The 16,544-nt window shown below is 47.5% G+C and overlaps 1 protein-coding gene across 1 annotated transcript; it reads right to left on the bottom strand.

Moving 5' to 3' along the window:
- Positions 1 to 708: 708 nt before the first annotated feature.
- LOC149435768 (putative N-acetyltransferase camello) lies at positions 709 to 13,966 on the bottom strand. The gene is made up of 2 exons (XM_089662464.1): positions 13,776 to 13,966; positions 709 to 4,461 (listed from the first exon to the last, which is right to left on the bottom strand). The coding sequence occupies exon 2, from the start codon at positions 4,437 to 4,439 to the stop codon at positions 3,786 to 3,788; it is 654 nt and encodes a 217-aa protein (XP_089518590.1). The 5' UTR covers positions 4,440 to 4,461; positions 13,776 to 13,966; the 3' UTR covers positions 709 to 3,785.
- Positions 13,967 to 16,544: the final 2,578 nt, after the last annotated feature.

Consider the following 16,544-nt stretch of genomic DNA (forward strand, 5'->3'; position numbering starts at 1 on the left):
TACTGTCCTGAGGGATATGAATCAGTGAAAAAAACATCTGATAGGTCTGATAGGAAGGTTAGGATGGACCCCACAGTAAAAAAACACTTTTTTTAAAGTGTGTGGGATTCCCCCTAAAAGCCATACCAGGCCTTTTAGGCCTGGTAGGACATTAAAGGGGGAACCCACCCTCCAAAAAATGGGGGTGGGGGGGAAAGCATGGGGTCCCCCATAAATTCTTATTAGACTCTTGATCTGAGCACAGGCCAGGCCAGGAAAGGGGGGGGTTAGCCCCCACGCCGGGCCTTACCAGGCCACATGCCCTTGGCATTGGGACAATGTACCCATACAGATAAGGACAAGGTCCTCTTCCCCACAACCCTGGCCGGTGGTTGTAGGAGGTCTGCAGGTGAGGGGGCTTATCGGAATCTGGAAGCTCCCTTTTACTAGGGGCCCCCAGATAAAGCCCCAACCCCATGTGAAGTATGGGGTACATGGTACTGTTACCCATTCACCATTTTTATTACCTGCAAAAAAACGTGCATTTATTATTTTTGTCAAAAAGGTGAACTTATCCTTTAACACCTACTTAAGGGACTTTAAATAACCACAATGTATAAATCTAAAGATAAAATTACATTTGTAAGCTTCATGTGACACAAAATGTATTTAATGAAAATCCACGGTAAAGCTATTATGCAAAAATAAATGTGCTAAACAAAGAACAAAGACATTTTAATAACATTTAATAGAGTATAGCATCTTTTTTTTCAAGTTAATAACAGAAACACAGACAGTGCACAATGTATTAGAATATCAGATGTCCATCCAGTGTATAATATCTCCGATATCTAGGAATCTGTAACAATTCTCTATGTGTTTAACCCCTTACTCCTCCTGAAATCCTGGACAACCAATGGTGATGTGTTACGTTGACACCAGGGGCGGACTGACCATTTGGAAACGCGGGCACGGGTCAGTAGGGGGCCCCATGAGATGCCCCTGGTACCTTTTTCATAGGCTTTTTTGAGTTTGGGCAAGGACACAGGGGCCCCATGATCCCCTATTGCCCGGGGGCCCCATGAGTTGTCAGTCCGCCCCTGGTTGACACATTTTATTTTTTGTCTTAGTTAAAACAAACAGTTACAGTATATGTAATGTCTGGTCAGGAGAGCATTTTATACAAGTATATTTATAAGTCCCCAAGTCTGGCCAGCAGGACCGTGAATCAGGCTACAGCTCTTCACCTGGGCTACCTCATTGTGTCAATACATTTTCTTTTCCATTTGGTTCCCGGAATTCTTTAAACACTCCAAATCACCAGTACACTTAAATCCTATACATTATAAAGAGAGATTAGCATCTTGTTTCTTGCCAGAAGCACTGGAGGATATAGCATAGGCATCAGCAGAAAATGCACAGTACCACTTCTCTCTCTCTCCCCATTTGTGAGATCATTGGACATCTCATTGCAAACCATGGCCATTAATATAGACCTGTCCTCCCTTTGCAGCTAGACCGGCTTCCACTCTTTTGGGAAGATCTTCCACAAGATTTTGGAGTGTGTCTGGGGGATTTTGTGGCTATTCAGCCAAAAGAAAAACAATTGTGAGGTAAGGTATTGATGTTGGAGGGCAAGACCTGGCATGCAATGGTTGTTGCAATTCAACCCAAAAGTGTTCAGTAGAGAGAAGGTCGGGGCTCTGTGCAGAACACTCAAGCTTCTCCACAGTAAACTCATCAAACTATGAGCTGGACTGAGCTCCTGGTACACAGGGACACCATTAAGGGACTCAGAAAAGGGTCTTCACTAAACTGTGACCACAAGGGTGGAAGAGCACAATTGTCTAAAACCACGGTTCCTCCAGAGGGGTTCCTTGAGCAATGAGCCATTTCTGCCTCTCAGATAAGTTCCCGCTGACTCCATTGATCTTTTTAGCCATCTGTAAGGGGTTATTCTTCACAATGACCACAAGAGTAAGGAGAATTCTTCCTGCTGACCATCATGCTATTGTACTGTAATTTTTAGCTGGAGTTCCCTGAGACCAGAACAGTATTTCCAGAGTTTCTTAGAGTGTTGTAAAGGTTGAGAAGGGGTGGTCTAAAATGTCTTTGTGGACTTGGACTTTGTTTAACTTGAAGGGGATTCTGTGTATTTTTGGCCATATTGTCATCTATCTATCTATCTATCTATCTATCTATCTATCTATCTATCATCTATCTATCTATTATCTATCTATCTATCTATCTATCTATCTATCTATCTATCTATCTATCTATTATTTATCTATTATCTATCTATCTATCTATCTATCTATCTATCTATCTATCTATCTATCTATCTATCTATCTATCTACCCAGCCTTTCACAAGCAGGGTTCCATGATTAGGGTTCTTTCTGGGGCTGCAAGACTTTCCTCATAAAGTGAGCAATAGAGAGTACATCTCCCACCTACAGATACCACCAATGTATGATGGCTAATGTTGAGGAACACCACCATTTAAGTTGTCAATGTATTGTTCTCTAAATAATATTCATTTCATTTCAAGGATATTACTAAAAATGATGTTGCATTATAGAGCAGAGGCATATAAAATAGTATCTCCCGTGTCAAAAATCATAGATATGTTACATTACAGTATTATTCTTCAAAGCTGGACACTAAACATTGTTTTGGCTATTGCTTTAGTGCCATGCCTTTGTGGTTGTAGAAATCTTTCCAGTGATGGCAGGTCCTCTTCACAGTCCTGAACTTCTGGTGCTAAATGGGCCTTGGGTCTAACATTGCAGTACACTGAAGAAGTCCCAACAGCCTCCCATCCCTTTCCATCCCCTCCTCAATAAAAAGTGCTTGTATTGTTTTCACTGAATATAAAATTCTCTCAGAATGGGGGTTTGGATGGATGGAAGACAGGATTCCCCTCCTCCACTCTCAGAAAGGGTTACATTCTGTGAATATAATACAAGGACTTTTCTGAATGGAGCACAGGACAGAAAGGAACAGGAGGCCGTCAGGACTTCTTCAATGTACCTCAGTGTAAGATATAGCTAATTAACCTACATAGTGCCAAAAGTTTAGGGCTGTGAGCAGGACCTGTCATCACCTGAGAGATTTCTACATGAAGGAGCAATGAGCAGGACATAGGATACACTTCATTACAGGTAAGGTGTGTAACAAACTTTCTACAACATATTGGTGAATTGATAACGCTGATGTACCATGAGCTGTTGATAGAATCATTTTAGCAGGAGTGTTATGAGACCGGAAAAGAGTCCCTAAGAGGTAGCTGAGAAAAGATCTATCTATCTATCTATCTAAAAAAAAAAGTCCTGGATCTTCTTTCTTGGATACACAGAATATAACTGGATCAGGGACGGACTGACCATTTGGAAACTCAGTAGGGGGCCCCATGAGATGCCCCTGGTTCCTTTTTAATAGGCTTTTTTGAGTTTGGGCAAGGACACAGGGGCCCCATGATTCCCTATTGACCGGGGGCCCCATGAGTTGTCAGTCCGCCCTTGAACTGGATATAACATTTATAGGGAAAGTTGATCCAGGGAATATCCGATTGCCTCTCGGGGGATCAGGAAGAAACTTTTTCCCCTGCAGGAGCAAATTGGGTTCATGCTTTGTTGGGTTTTTTCTGCCTTCCTCTGGATCAACTGTGGCTGTAGGATTGTAACTTTGTTTGTAATGGTTGAACTGGATGGACTTTTGTCTTTTTTCAGCCAGACTAACTATGAAACATACAGTATCGTCCACGCATGTCCCCACAATAACAGTCCCTCTCTTTTATTCTCACATCTAGAGATCATAGCTGTAGAACACCACAGACAGGTTTGCAAACCTTCCAAGTCTAGTACGGCTTGGTATTATTTTGGTTACCTTGAAACCCAAGCGTTGATACAGTTTATGAGCATTGACCTGAAAAGTTGATGTATCTAGAATGACACGTTTATATCCTCGCTGGCGAGCAAAATCAAAAACTGTCATGCATAGAGCCTTGGCGATCCCTCGGCGTTGCTGGTCTTTAGCCACGGACAAGCGTTGTAGTGACATGTCACTGGTGGAGTTCGGAGCAGGCTGGGCACCCACCATCCCTACAATACGACCGCCAGACTCGACTACCCAGAAGCAGGAGTTGGATCTCCAAATGTAGGACTCTTGAATGTTTAGTAAATCTCCATTGTGACATTTCTTTATCAATTTACGACACGCAAATGTTAAAAGACAGCGAATTGAAATGAAGAATATCCCAACCCCCAACAGAGACAGGAAGTAGGACCGAAAAAACAATTGCAGTATGATGGATGATGCCAGGATGGTGCAATAGACTTGGGGGAGCTTCAACATGTACAAGGTAGTGCCGGGAACGTACTCCATCATTCCTTGGGCAAACAATTCACGAACAGCATAATAATACCCATTGTTGTATTTCTGTATGGAGTAGTCAGCCATTCCCTAGCAGCTCGCCTTGAAGCTAAGTCAAAGGAAAAGGAGAAATAGGATGTCTTATGAATACAAAAGAAACCAGAGAAGAGAGGAGATGAATAAAGAGATACAAAAAGTGGAGTTTAGTAAGATCATAGAATCATTTTTATAACTTCTTTATTGATTTGCAAGAAAAATTATTGAAAGGGGCCTCTTTGGTATTTAAATGTTGTTGTAATAGTGAAAGATTAAAAACAATTGGTAATTCCAATGGAAATTCCAAAGTTACCCATCACAACCTGTAGTGGTGAATGAATAATTGCAGGTCTGCTCTGCCAGTGGTTAGTCACAGTCTCCACAAATTATAATGAGCTGCTGATGACTTACTGGCCCACCTAGGATCTGTACACTTGGAGCACCTAGGATCTGTACACTTGGAGCACCTAGGATCTGTACACTTGGAGCACCTAGGATCTGTACACTTGGAGCACCTAGGATCTGTACACTTGGAGCACCTAGGATCTGTACACTTGGAGCACCTAGGATCTGTACACTTGGCCCACCTAGGATCTGTACACTTGGCCCACCTAGGATCTGTACACTTGGAGCACCTAGGATCTGTACACTTGGCCCACCTAGGATCTGTACACTTGGAGCACCTAGGATCTGTACACTTGGAGCACCTAGGATCTGTACACTTAGCCCACCTAGGATCTGTACACTTGGAGCACCTAGGATCTGTACTCTTGGAGAACCTAGGATCTGTACACTTGGAGCACCTAGGATCTGTACACTTGGAGCACCTAGGATCTGTACACTTGGAGCACCTAGGATCTGTACACTTGGAGCACCTAGGATCTGTACACTTGGCCCACCTAGGATCTGTACACTTGGAGCACCTAGGATCTGTACACTTGGAGCACCTAGGATCTGTACACTTAGCCCACCTAGGATCTGTACACTTGGAGCACCTAGGATCTGTACTCTTGGAGCACCTAGGATCTGTACACTTGGAGCACCTAGGATCTGTACACTTGGAGCACCTAGGATCTGTACACTTGGAGCACCTAGGATCTGTACACTTGGAGCACCTAGGATCTGTACACTTGGAGCACCTAGGATCTGTACACTTGGAGCACAGGCTGTCCACCCCAAGGGTGCAAGAACCCTAGCTGCAAATAGGAAGCCCCATTGAAGACAGTGGGATGTTGCTAACTCGCACAGCTAACCACGCCCGCTCCAATATAATCTCTGAAACAGTGATCACATTCGAATGATTGGCCCTGGATGCAGGCAGTCAGGATCCAATCAGATTGTTCTCCTGGAGATTATGGGACAAGACCCCCTATCTCTGTAACACTGGCTATTACGGAAGTGATGTGCTAAATAAGTATTTCTCAAACAGGGTGCCATCTGGATTCCCACTGGAGTATGAGGAGCACAGGACCCAGTTTGCCCTGGATGAACATCATGAGTTGCCATGGTGCAGGCAGGCCAGCCACCAGCACCATAGCAACCAATGATACTGTAGGGCCAGGACACACTCTCTCACCTATTGCCCTCTTCATTGTCACTGGAACCCAAAGGTAGGGCTCTAATGTGATTGGGGACTGCGTGATTGGGGTCTCTGTGACAGGGACTGTTTGATTGGGGTGCAGTGTAATAAGGGGGCCTGCGTTACGGTTGTGTTGCATAATAACGGGGCCTGTGTAACTGGGGGGCACTGTGATGGGAGACTGTGTGGCTCGGGGGCTCTGTGGTGATGAGGAAAGTACAATTTGATAGGGAGGCTCTGATGTGATGGGGGCACTCTGATGCGATGGCAGGATTCATGTATAGGGGTCCCTGAGGTGTAGGGATGGCTCTGATGTGATGGAGACTCTCATGTATTGGGGGATTCTGAAGCAATGGAGAGATATGTGATATGATGTGGAACCTCTGATGTTAAAGGGGGTTCCGATGTGATGGGGGGCATCTTTGATGTGATGGGGGGACCTGTGATATGATAGGAGACATCTGATGTGAATGTGAGCTTTCATGTGGAAGGGGACCTCTAATGTGATGGGGAGAATCTATGATGTGATGGGGGGGATCTGTGAAATAATGAGGGATGTCTGATGTGAATGGAGATCTGATATGATGGGGACCTCGATATGATGGAATAATATTTATGTAATGGGGGGATTTGTGAAATGATGGGGGATGTCTGATGTGAAGGGGGACTCTCATGTGATGGGGGGACCTATGATGTGATGGGAGGATCTGTGATATGATGAGGGACATCTGATGTGAAGAGGGGGCTCTCATGTGATGGGGGGACCTCTGATGTGATGGGGTAATCTGTGGTATAACGGGGGATGTCTGAGGTGAAGAGGGGGCTCTCATGTGATGCAGGACTTCTGGTATGATGGGGGAATCTTTGATGTGATGGGAGGATCGGTGATATGATGAGGGACGTCTGATGTGAAGGGGGGGCTCTCATGTGATGGGGAGACCTCTGATATGATGGGGGAATCTGTGGCATAATGGGGGATGTCTGATGTGAAGGGGGGCTCTCATGTGACTGGGGGACCTCTGATGTGATGGGGGAATATTTGATGTGATGGGGGGATCTGTGATATGATGGGGGAAGTCTGATGTGATGGGGGGATCTGTGATATGATGGGGGTGTCTGATGTGAAGGGGGGTTCTCATGTGATTGGGGGACCTCTGATGTGATGGGGGAATCTATGATGTGATGGGGGGATCTGTGATATGATGGGGGATGTCTGATGTGAAGGGGGGCTCTCATGTGATGGGGAAACCTCTGATATGATGGGGGAAGTCTGATGTGATGGGGGGATCTGTGATATGATGGGGGATGTCTGATGCGAAGGGGGGCTCTCATGTGATGGGAGACTTCTGATATGATGGGGGAATCTTTGATGTGATGGGGAAACCTCTGATATGATGGGGGAAGTCTGATGTGATGGGGGGATCTGTGATATGATGGGGGATGTCTGATGTGAAGGGGGGCTCTCATGTGATGGGGAAACCTCTGATATGATGGGGGAATCTTTGATGTGATGGGGAAACCTCTGATATGATGGGGGAAGTCTGATGTGATGGGGGGATCTGTGATATGATGGGGGATGTCTGATGTGAAGGGGGGCTCTCATGTGATGGGGAAACCTTTGATATGATGGGGGAATCTTTGATGTGATGGGGAAACCTCTGATATGATGGGGGAAGTCTGATGTGATGGGGGGATCTGTGATATGATGGGGGATGTCTGATGTGAAGGGGGGCTCTCATGTGATGGGGAAACCTCTGATATGATGGGGGAATCTTTGATGTGATGGGGAAACCTCTGATATGATGGGGGAAGTCTGATGTGAAGGGGGGATTTGTGATATGATGGGGGATGTCTGATGTGAAGGGGGGCTCTCATGTGATTGGGGGACCTCTGATGTGATGGGGGAATCTTTGATGTGATGGGGGGATCTGTGATATGATGGGGGGGATCTGTGATATGTTGGGGAATGTCTGATGTGAAGGGGGGCTCTGATGTGATGGGGGGACCTCTGATGTGATGGGGGAATCTATGATGTGATGGGGGGATCTGTGATATGATGGGGGAAGTCTGATGTGAAGGGGGGCTCTCATGTGATGGGAGACTTCTGATGTGAAGTTACCTTCATAAAGATGGTTGTGTTCATGGTCCCAGGCTCAGGTTTCCCATTGGGAAGTAACATTTACGTTTTGCAAATATAGTATAAGGCTATTACATAGGAATTTCTCAGGATCCAACCCTCATGTGTGTTCCTTGTGAATATATAAAAGATGGACCCCCCTCTGGATCTGAAGAGGTCTGCAGTAAGGGGTCGGGAGGCCAGGTTTCAGGGCTGGATTGTGGCATCCACCAATAAAATGGTCAATGGACGGTACGTAGTCATTAGCTATGAATCGGTTAGATGCCAGTTAGGATGATGATGTAGTCGGGTCACACTCACCGCACACTAATACTGCTTTAGCTTTGCTGTTACATCAAACTTTGGGACCTTTTTTTATAAAGATTGAGAAGATGATTCCGAATTCACTGTCTATTTTTATGAGTTTGCCAAGTTTAGATCTAAAGGTCAGCAAATTTAAAAAAGGGAACCAGCTTCTGAAAATGGAGAACAATCCGAAAAGAAAGAAGTTTTGTAACTTCTACTTCTCATGTCCTGTCTCTGTCACGCCAGGACACGGAATTAAAAACTAAAGAAGAAATCCAGCTGTGGCAATTTTTCATGGTTACATCCAGCTTGGACCTTTGTAAATACATAACAGAGATTCTAATCTTTACTACTCCATCCAAAGCTAAAGAGGGATTGACTGGAGTTATGGACGCTCTACTTGCCCACCTCCACAGTTGGCCATCAGCCAGTTGAGCTCTTACCATTTTGTTTGATTGTTACATTCTCGGGGACCTGTGACCAAACCAGGCTCACTAGAACAAAATCTGAACCAGGGCCGGACTGACAACTCATGGGGCCCCTGGGCAATAGGGGATCATGGGGCCCCTGTGTCCTTGCCCAAACTCAAAAAAGCCTATGAAAAAGGTACCAGGGGCATCTCATGGGGCCCCCTACTGACCCCGGGCCCTCGGGCAGTGCCCGAGTTTCCCAATGGTCAGTCCGCTCCTGATCTGAACCTATTCAGAGGATGACAACTTATTATGTACTCTAATGTTATAGTGATATCATAGCTCAATGAATATTTATAGAATTTGGGAAAATAGTTGTAGTTGGTAGAAGCTTAAAGTATATCTAATCCCAAAAACAAGAATGTAATATAATCCATTCCTTAGGTGTGGTGGCAGCATTAGTTTTCTTTTCTTAGGCTTTTTTCCATATTTTCACTTGATGATCCAAACAGTAACGCACTTCCCATCGTAGGTTGGTTCCTCAATCTTTGGAGGAGCTACAGAGACAATAGCAATGTCTGGAGAGGGCAGTGTCATGTGCACTAGCAGATATAGATGGACTTGACAGATTTAAGTCAAACTTCAGCTAACACTTTATATGCAGCTGCAGCAACAGTTTTGTCCTTTGGGGATAAAGGTTTTACATACCGTATTTTTCGCTCCATAAGACGCACTTTTTTCCCCCCAAAAAAGGGGGAAAAATGTGAGTGCATCTTAAGGAGCGAATATAAAGCGGCCGGTCTGGTATTTCCGCCGCCACCATGTCAGAATATCGGGCCGGCTGCTCACCTGTTCTCTCCTGCAGGGCCTTACCTGTTCCTCGCTCCAGCGCTGTACAGTCTTCCCGCGCTGGCTTCTCTGACAGCCGGGTGCCCACTGCGCATGCGCGAGAAGCGCCGCGCTTTGTGAATGGTCCGGTGTCTTCTGGGACACATGACAGGTCCCAGAAGGCGCCGGGCCATTCACAAAGCGCAGCGCTTCTCGCGCATGCGCAGTGGGCACCCGGCTGTCACAGAAGCCGGCCCGGGAAGAAGAGTGAAGGACAACTCCGCGAAAGTGGGAGCGGGTACTTGTCAAATTCAGGTACCCGCTCCCCCTCCCTCCCCAAAGGTCAGCAGTCTCTGGTCATCTCCTTTACTGTCTGCAGTCTCTGGTTATTCCCTGCACTGTGTCCGCAGTCTCTGCTCATCTGTACTGTGTCCCTGCTATTTTCCCTGTACTATGTCCGCAGTCTCTGGTCATCTCCTGTACTATGTCTGCAGTCTCTGGTCATCCCCTGTACTGTGTCCGCAGTCTCTGGTCATCTCCTGTACTGTGTCCGCAGTCTCTGGTCATCTCCTGTACTATGTCCGCAGTCTCTGGTCATCTCCTGTACTATGTCCGCAGTCTCTGGTCATCCCCTGTACTGTGTCCGCAGTCTCTGGTCATCTCCTGTACTGTGTCTGCAGTCTCTGGTCATCCCCTGTACTATGTCCGCAGTCTCTGGTCATCCCCTGTACTGTGTCCGCAGTCTCTGGTCATCTCCTGTACTGTGTCCGCAGTCTCTGGTCATCTCCTGTACTATTTCCGCAGTCTCTGGTCATCCCCTGTACTGTGTCCGCAGTCTCTGGTCATCTCCTGTACTGTGTCCGCAGTCTCTGGTCATCTCCTGTACTATGTCCGCAGTCTCTGGTCATCTCCTGTACTATGTCCGCAGTCTCTGGTCATCCCCTGTACTGTGTCCGCAGTCTCTGGTCATCTCCTGTACTGTGTCTGCAGTCTCTGGTCATCCCCTGTACTATGTCCGCAGTCTCTGGTCATCCCCTGTACTGTGTCCGCAGTCTCTGGTCATCTCCTGTACTGTGTCCGCAGTCTCTGGTCATCTCCTGTACTATTTCCGCAGTCTCTGGTCATCCCCTGTACTATGTCCACAGTCTCTGGTCATCTGTAATGTGTCCGTAGTCTCTGGTCATCTGTACTGTGTCCGCAGTCTCTGGTCATCTCCTGTACTGTGCCCGCAGTCTCTAGTCATCTCCTGTACTGTGTCCGCAGTCTCTGGTCATCTCCTGTACTGTGTCCGCAGTCTCTGGTCATCTCCTGTACCGTGTCCGCAGTCTCTGGCCATCTCCTGTACTATGTCTGCAGTCTCTGGTCATCTCCTGTACCGTGTCCTCAGTCTCTGGTCATCTCCTGTACCATGTCCGCAGTCTCTGGTCATCTCCTGTACCGTGTCCGCAGTCTCTGGTCATCTCCTGTACTGTGTCCGCAATCTCTGGTCATCTCCTGTACCGTGTCCGCAGTCTCTGGTCATCTCCTGTACTATGTCTGCAGTCTCTGGTCATCTCCTGTACTGTGTCCGCAGTCTCTGGTCATCTCCTGTACCGTGTCCGCAGTCTCTGGTCATCTCCTGTACTGTGTCCGCAGTCTCTAGTCATCTCCTGTACTGTGTCCGCAGTCTCTGGCCATCTCCTGTACTATGTCCGCAGTCTCTGGTCATCTGTACTGTGTCCGCAGTCTCTGGTCATCTCCTGTACTGTGTCCTCAGTCTCTGGTCATCTCCTGTACTGTGTCCGCAGTCTCTGGTCATCTCCTGTACTGTGTCCGCAGTCTCTGGTCATCTCCTGTACTGTGTCCGCAGTCTCTGGTCATCTCCTGTACCGTGTCCGCAGTCTCTGGCCATCTCCTGTACTATGTCCGCAGTCTCTGGTCATCTGTACTGTGTCCGCAGTCTCTGGTCATCTCCTGTACCGTGTCCTCAGTCTCTGGTCATCTCCTGTACTATGTCCGCAGTCTCTGGTCATCTCCTGTACTGTGTCCGCAGTCTCTGGTCATCTCCTGTACTGTGTCTGCAGTCTCTGGTCATCTCCTGTACTGTGTCTGCAGTCTCTGGTCATCTCCTGTACTGTGCCCGCAGTCTCTAGTCATCTCCTGTACCGTGTCCGCAGTCTGTGGTCATCTCCTGTACCGTGTCCGCAGTCTCTGGCCATCTCCTGTACTATGTCCGCAGTCTCTGGTCATCTGTACTGTGTCCGCAGTCTCTGGTCATCTCCTGTACTATGTCTGCAGTCTCTGGTCATCTCCTGTACCGTGTCCTCAGTCTCTGGTCATCTCCTGTACTATGTCCGCAGTCTCTGGTCATCTCCTGTACCGTGTCCGCAGTCTCTGGTCATCTCCTGTACTGTGTCCGCAGTCTCTGGTCATCTCCTGTACCGTGTCCGCAGTCTCTGGTCATCTCCTGTACTGTGTCTGCAGTCTCTGGTCATCTCCTGTACTGTGCCCGCAGTCTCTAGTCATCTCCTGTACTGTATCCGCAGTCTCTGGTCATCTCCTGTACCGTGTCCGCAGTCTGTGGTCATCTCCTGTACCGTGTCCGCAGTCTGTGGTCATCTCCTGTACTATGTCCGCAGTCTCTGGTCATCTGTACTGTGTCCGCAGTCTCTGGTCATCTCCTGTACTGTGTCCGCAGTCTCTGGTCATCTCCTGTACTGTGTCCTCAGTCTCTGGTCATCTCCTGTACTATGTCTGCAGTCTCTGGTCATCTCCTGTACCGTGTCCTCAGTCTCTGGTCATCTCCTGTACTATGTCCGCAGTCTCTGGTCATCTCCTGTACTGTGTCCGCAGTCTCTGGTCATCTCCTGTACTGTGTCCGCAGTCTCTGGTCATCTCCTGTACTGTGTCCGCAGTCTCTGGCCATCTCCTGTACTGTGTCCGCAGTCTCTGGCCATCTCCTGTACTGTGTCCACAGTCTCTGGTCATCTCCTATACTATGTCCGCAGTCTCTGGTCATCTCCTGTACTGTGTCCGCAGTCTCTGGTCATCTCCTGTACTATGTCCACAGTCTCTGGTCATCTCCTGTACTATGTCCGCAGTCTCCGGTCATCTCCTGTACTGTGTCCGCAGTCTCTGGTCATCTCCTGTACTGTGTCTGCAGTCTCTGGTCATCTCCCGTACTGTGTCCGCAGTCTCCGGTCATCTCCTGTACTGTGTCCGCAGTCTCTGGTCATCTCCTGTACTATGTCCGCAGTCTCTGGTCATCTCCTGTACTGTGTCCGCAGTCTCTGGTCATCTCCTGTACTATGTCCGCAGTCTCTGGTCATCTCCCGTACTATGTCCGCAGTCTCTGGTCATCTCCTGTACTATGTCCGCAGTCTCTGACCATCTCCCGTACTATGTCCGCAGTCTCTGGTCATATCCCGTACTGTGTCCGCAGTCTCTGGTCATCTCCTGTACTATGTCTGCAGTCTCTGGTCATCTCCTGTACTATGTCCGCAGTCTGTGGTCATCTCCTGTACTGTGTCCGTAGTCTCTGGTCATCTCCTGTACTGTGTCCGCAGTCTCTGATCATCTCCTGTACTATGTCTGCAGTCTCTGGTCATCTCCTGTACTGTGTCTGCAGTCTCTGATCATCTCCTGTACTATGTCCGCAGTCTCTGGTCATCTCCTGTACTGTGTCCGCAGTCTCTGGTCATCTCCTGTACTATGTCCGCAGTCTCTGGTCATCTCCTGTACTATGTCCGCAGTCTCTGGTCATCTCCTGTACTATGTCCGCAGTCTCTGGTCATCTCCTGTAGTATGTCTGCAGTCCATTGGTTCAGAATATTTTTTTTTCTTGTTTTTCGGCTCTAAAACCTAGGTGCGTCTTATGGTCAGGTGCGTCTTATGGAGCAAAAAATACGGTAAATAAATAAAAGCTGATCATTGTAAGCACCCCTGTCAGTAGTAAATGGTTTCCCTCACCCCAATAACTGCAATAACTTCAAAGGAAGTTGAAAAATGAACTTACTGGCAGGATCACCAGGTGAAAATAAAGAAAAAATAGCCTAAAAAAGAAAACGAATACAGCCACCACAAATAAGTAATTGTACACTGCAACACATTACATTTTTGATTTTGGGTATATATGCTTCAAGTTGCAAAGTGTAAAAAGGATAACTTACATTGACTTTGATGCTTTCTGAAATTTTTGGGTTATTTTTGGTGAGTGGTGAGTCTGACGTCCCCTGTCTTCAAGCAGTACAGTCTCCGGTTAAGTCATCCAACACTTCCAGTAGCATTGAATATCTCAGTTCCCTCAATGCTCTTAGTGGATCCTCCAGCCAGCCAATATGCTGCTACTGAGCTCTGAAGAGATAGAGGAAGAGGTAGGAGGAACCACAATGTACGTTGGAGGGGTACAGGAATAAGACACTCCCAGAACTGTCACATGATGAAGACTTTGCTGTAGGCTGTACTGCTTGAACATAGTGGAATTTCCGACTTACTGCCAGCTGTAGAGGTAAGTATTCCCTTTGGATCTTTTTGGGATAGCGACAGGGTCACTTGACCCTCACAAAGCCCAGTTAGAAATTGGCTTAAAAAAGAATTCCTGAAATGGCAATTTTTACATCGGCCAGCTTGGAGCTATGTAACATGTATGTACCATACAAGTGGAAGCTGGAAATCACTGTAACAGTCATTGATAATCCAGTGATCTCCGCTAGCTTCCAGGTCTTGGGCCGAGCGGTTGTTCAGCTGCATTGTGAACACAGGAGGTCAGCTGCTGGGTGTCTTTGCATATTCTCAGTGAATGCAACCCATTCTCTGATTGGATGAGATGGAGAGATTGTCATCACCGCTTCTCCATATTCTCCAATCAGAGAATGCTTTGCAGTAATTGAGAAAATGCAAAACGAGATCTGAAAGGTGCCTATTATCAGACCTTCTGTGTTCTCAATGCAGCAGGACAGCCACTCAGCATCCAAGCCAGAAGCTAGCAAGATCACTGGATTAATGGTGTCTAGTACAATGATTACCAGCTTCTAGAGGGATCCCACCAGTATGGTATATACATAGTTACATTGGTCCAAGATGGAACAATGTAACTATGAAAAAATATACTTACCTGGAATTCTACTTGATGTGAGATAAAGAAAGGAGAATTTAAAAAATTGGCAAATGAAACTTTATATATGTACAAATCCTGTCCTCTTCTGCGTCCCCATGGGTTACTGTTATGTCTTCCCTTCTTACCCTCTCCAAGATGAATGTCCTTCCCTAGGCATGTGACCCTCCTATGGAACAAGGTATGACCACTATCCTTCCCTAGGGATGTGGCCCTCCTATCGAATCAGGTATGATGACTGTCCTTCCTTAGGGATGTGGCCCTCCTTTGGAACCAGGTATGATCACTGCCCTTCCTTAGGGATGTGACCCTCATATGGATCCAACCAGGTATGATCACTGTCCTCCCCTAAGGATGTGACCCTTCTATGGAACAAGGTAAGATGAACTGTCCTTCCCTGGGGATGTGGCCCTCCTATGGGACCAGGTATGATCATTGTCCTTCCCTAGGAATGTGACCCTCCTATGGAACCAGGTATGACGACTGTCCTTGCCTAAGAATGTGACCTTCCTATGGAACCAGGAGTGACGACTGTCCTTCCTTAAGGATGTGGCCCTCCCACTGGACCAGGTATGATAACTGTCTTTCCCTAGGGATATGGCCCTCCTACAGAACCAGGTGTGATCACTGTCCTTCCCTAGGGATGTGACCCTCCTACAGTTCCAGGTGTGATCACTGTCCTTCCCTAGGGATGTGACCTTTCTATGGAACAGATATGATGACTGTCCTTCCCTAGGGATATGGCCCTCAAATGGGACCAATTATGATCACTGTCCTTCCCTAGGGATGTGGCCCTCCTATATAACCAGGGATGAATGTCCTTCCCTAGGGATGTGACCCTCCTATGGAACCAGGGATGGCTGTCCTAACCTATCGTTGTGACCCTCCTATGGAAACGGGGATGACTGTTCTTCCCCAGGAATGTGGCGCTCTTACAGGACCAGGTATGATGACTGTCCTTCCCTAGGGATGTGACCGTTCTATGGAACCAGGTATGATCACTGTCCTCCCCTTGGGATGTAACCCTCCAATTGAGCCAGGTATGATTACTGTCTTTCCCTTGGGATGTGATCCTCCTATGGAACCAAGGATGACTGTCCTTCCCTAGGAACATGGCCCTCCCACAGGACAAGGTATGATCACTGATCACTGTCTTCCCCTTGGGATGTGACCCTCCTATGGAACCAGGTATGATAACTGGTCTTCTCTTGGGATGTGGCCCTCCTTTGGAACCAGGTATGATGACTGTCCTTCCCTAGGGATGTGACCCTCCTATGGAACCAGGTATGATCACTGTCCTCCCCTAGGGATGTGACCCTCCTATGGAACCAGGTACCATCACTGTCCTTCACTAGGGATGTGGCTCTCCAATGAGACCAGGTATGAAAACTGTCCTCCCCTAGGCATGTGACCCTCCTATGGAACCAGGTACTATCACTGTCCTCCCCTAGGGATGTGACCCTCCTATGGAACCAGGTACTATCACTGTCCTTCCCTAGGGATGTGACCCTCCTATGGAACCAGGTATGATCACTGTCCTTCCCTAGGGATGTTACCATCCTACAGGACCAGGTATGATCACTGTCCTCCCCTAGAGATGTAACCCTCCTATGGAACCAGGTACCATCACTGTCCTTCACTAGGGATGTGGCTCTCCAATGAGACCAGGTATGAAAACTGTCCTCCCCTAGGCATGTGACCCTCCTATGGAACCAGGTACTATCACTGTCCTCCCCTAGGGATGTGACCCTCCTATGGAACCAGGTATGATCACTGTCCTCCCCTAGGGATGTTACCATCCTACAGAACCAGGTATGATCACTGT

This window comes from Staurois parvus, unplaced genomic scaffold (genome assembly GCF_062004578.1).
Source record: "Staurois parvus isolate SC_StPar_1 unplaced genomic scaffold, SC_StPar_1.0 ptg001478l, whole genome shotgun sequence".
In the NCBI taxonomy this organism is placed as follows: domain Eukaryota; kingdom Metazoa; phylum Chordata; class Amphibia; order Anura; family Ranidae; genus Staurois; species Staurois parvus.

What these genes read in the sequence shown, in the direction of transcription:
- LOC149435768 (XM_089662464.1), bottom strand. Translation starts at nt 4,439, where the DNA reads ATGGCTGACTACTCCATACAGAAATACAACAATGGGTATTATTATGCT.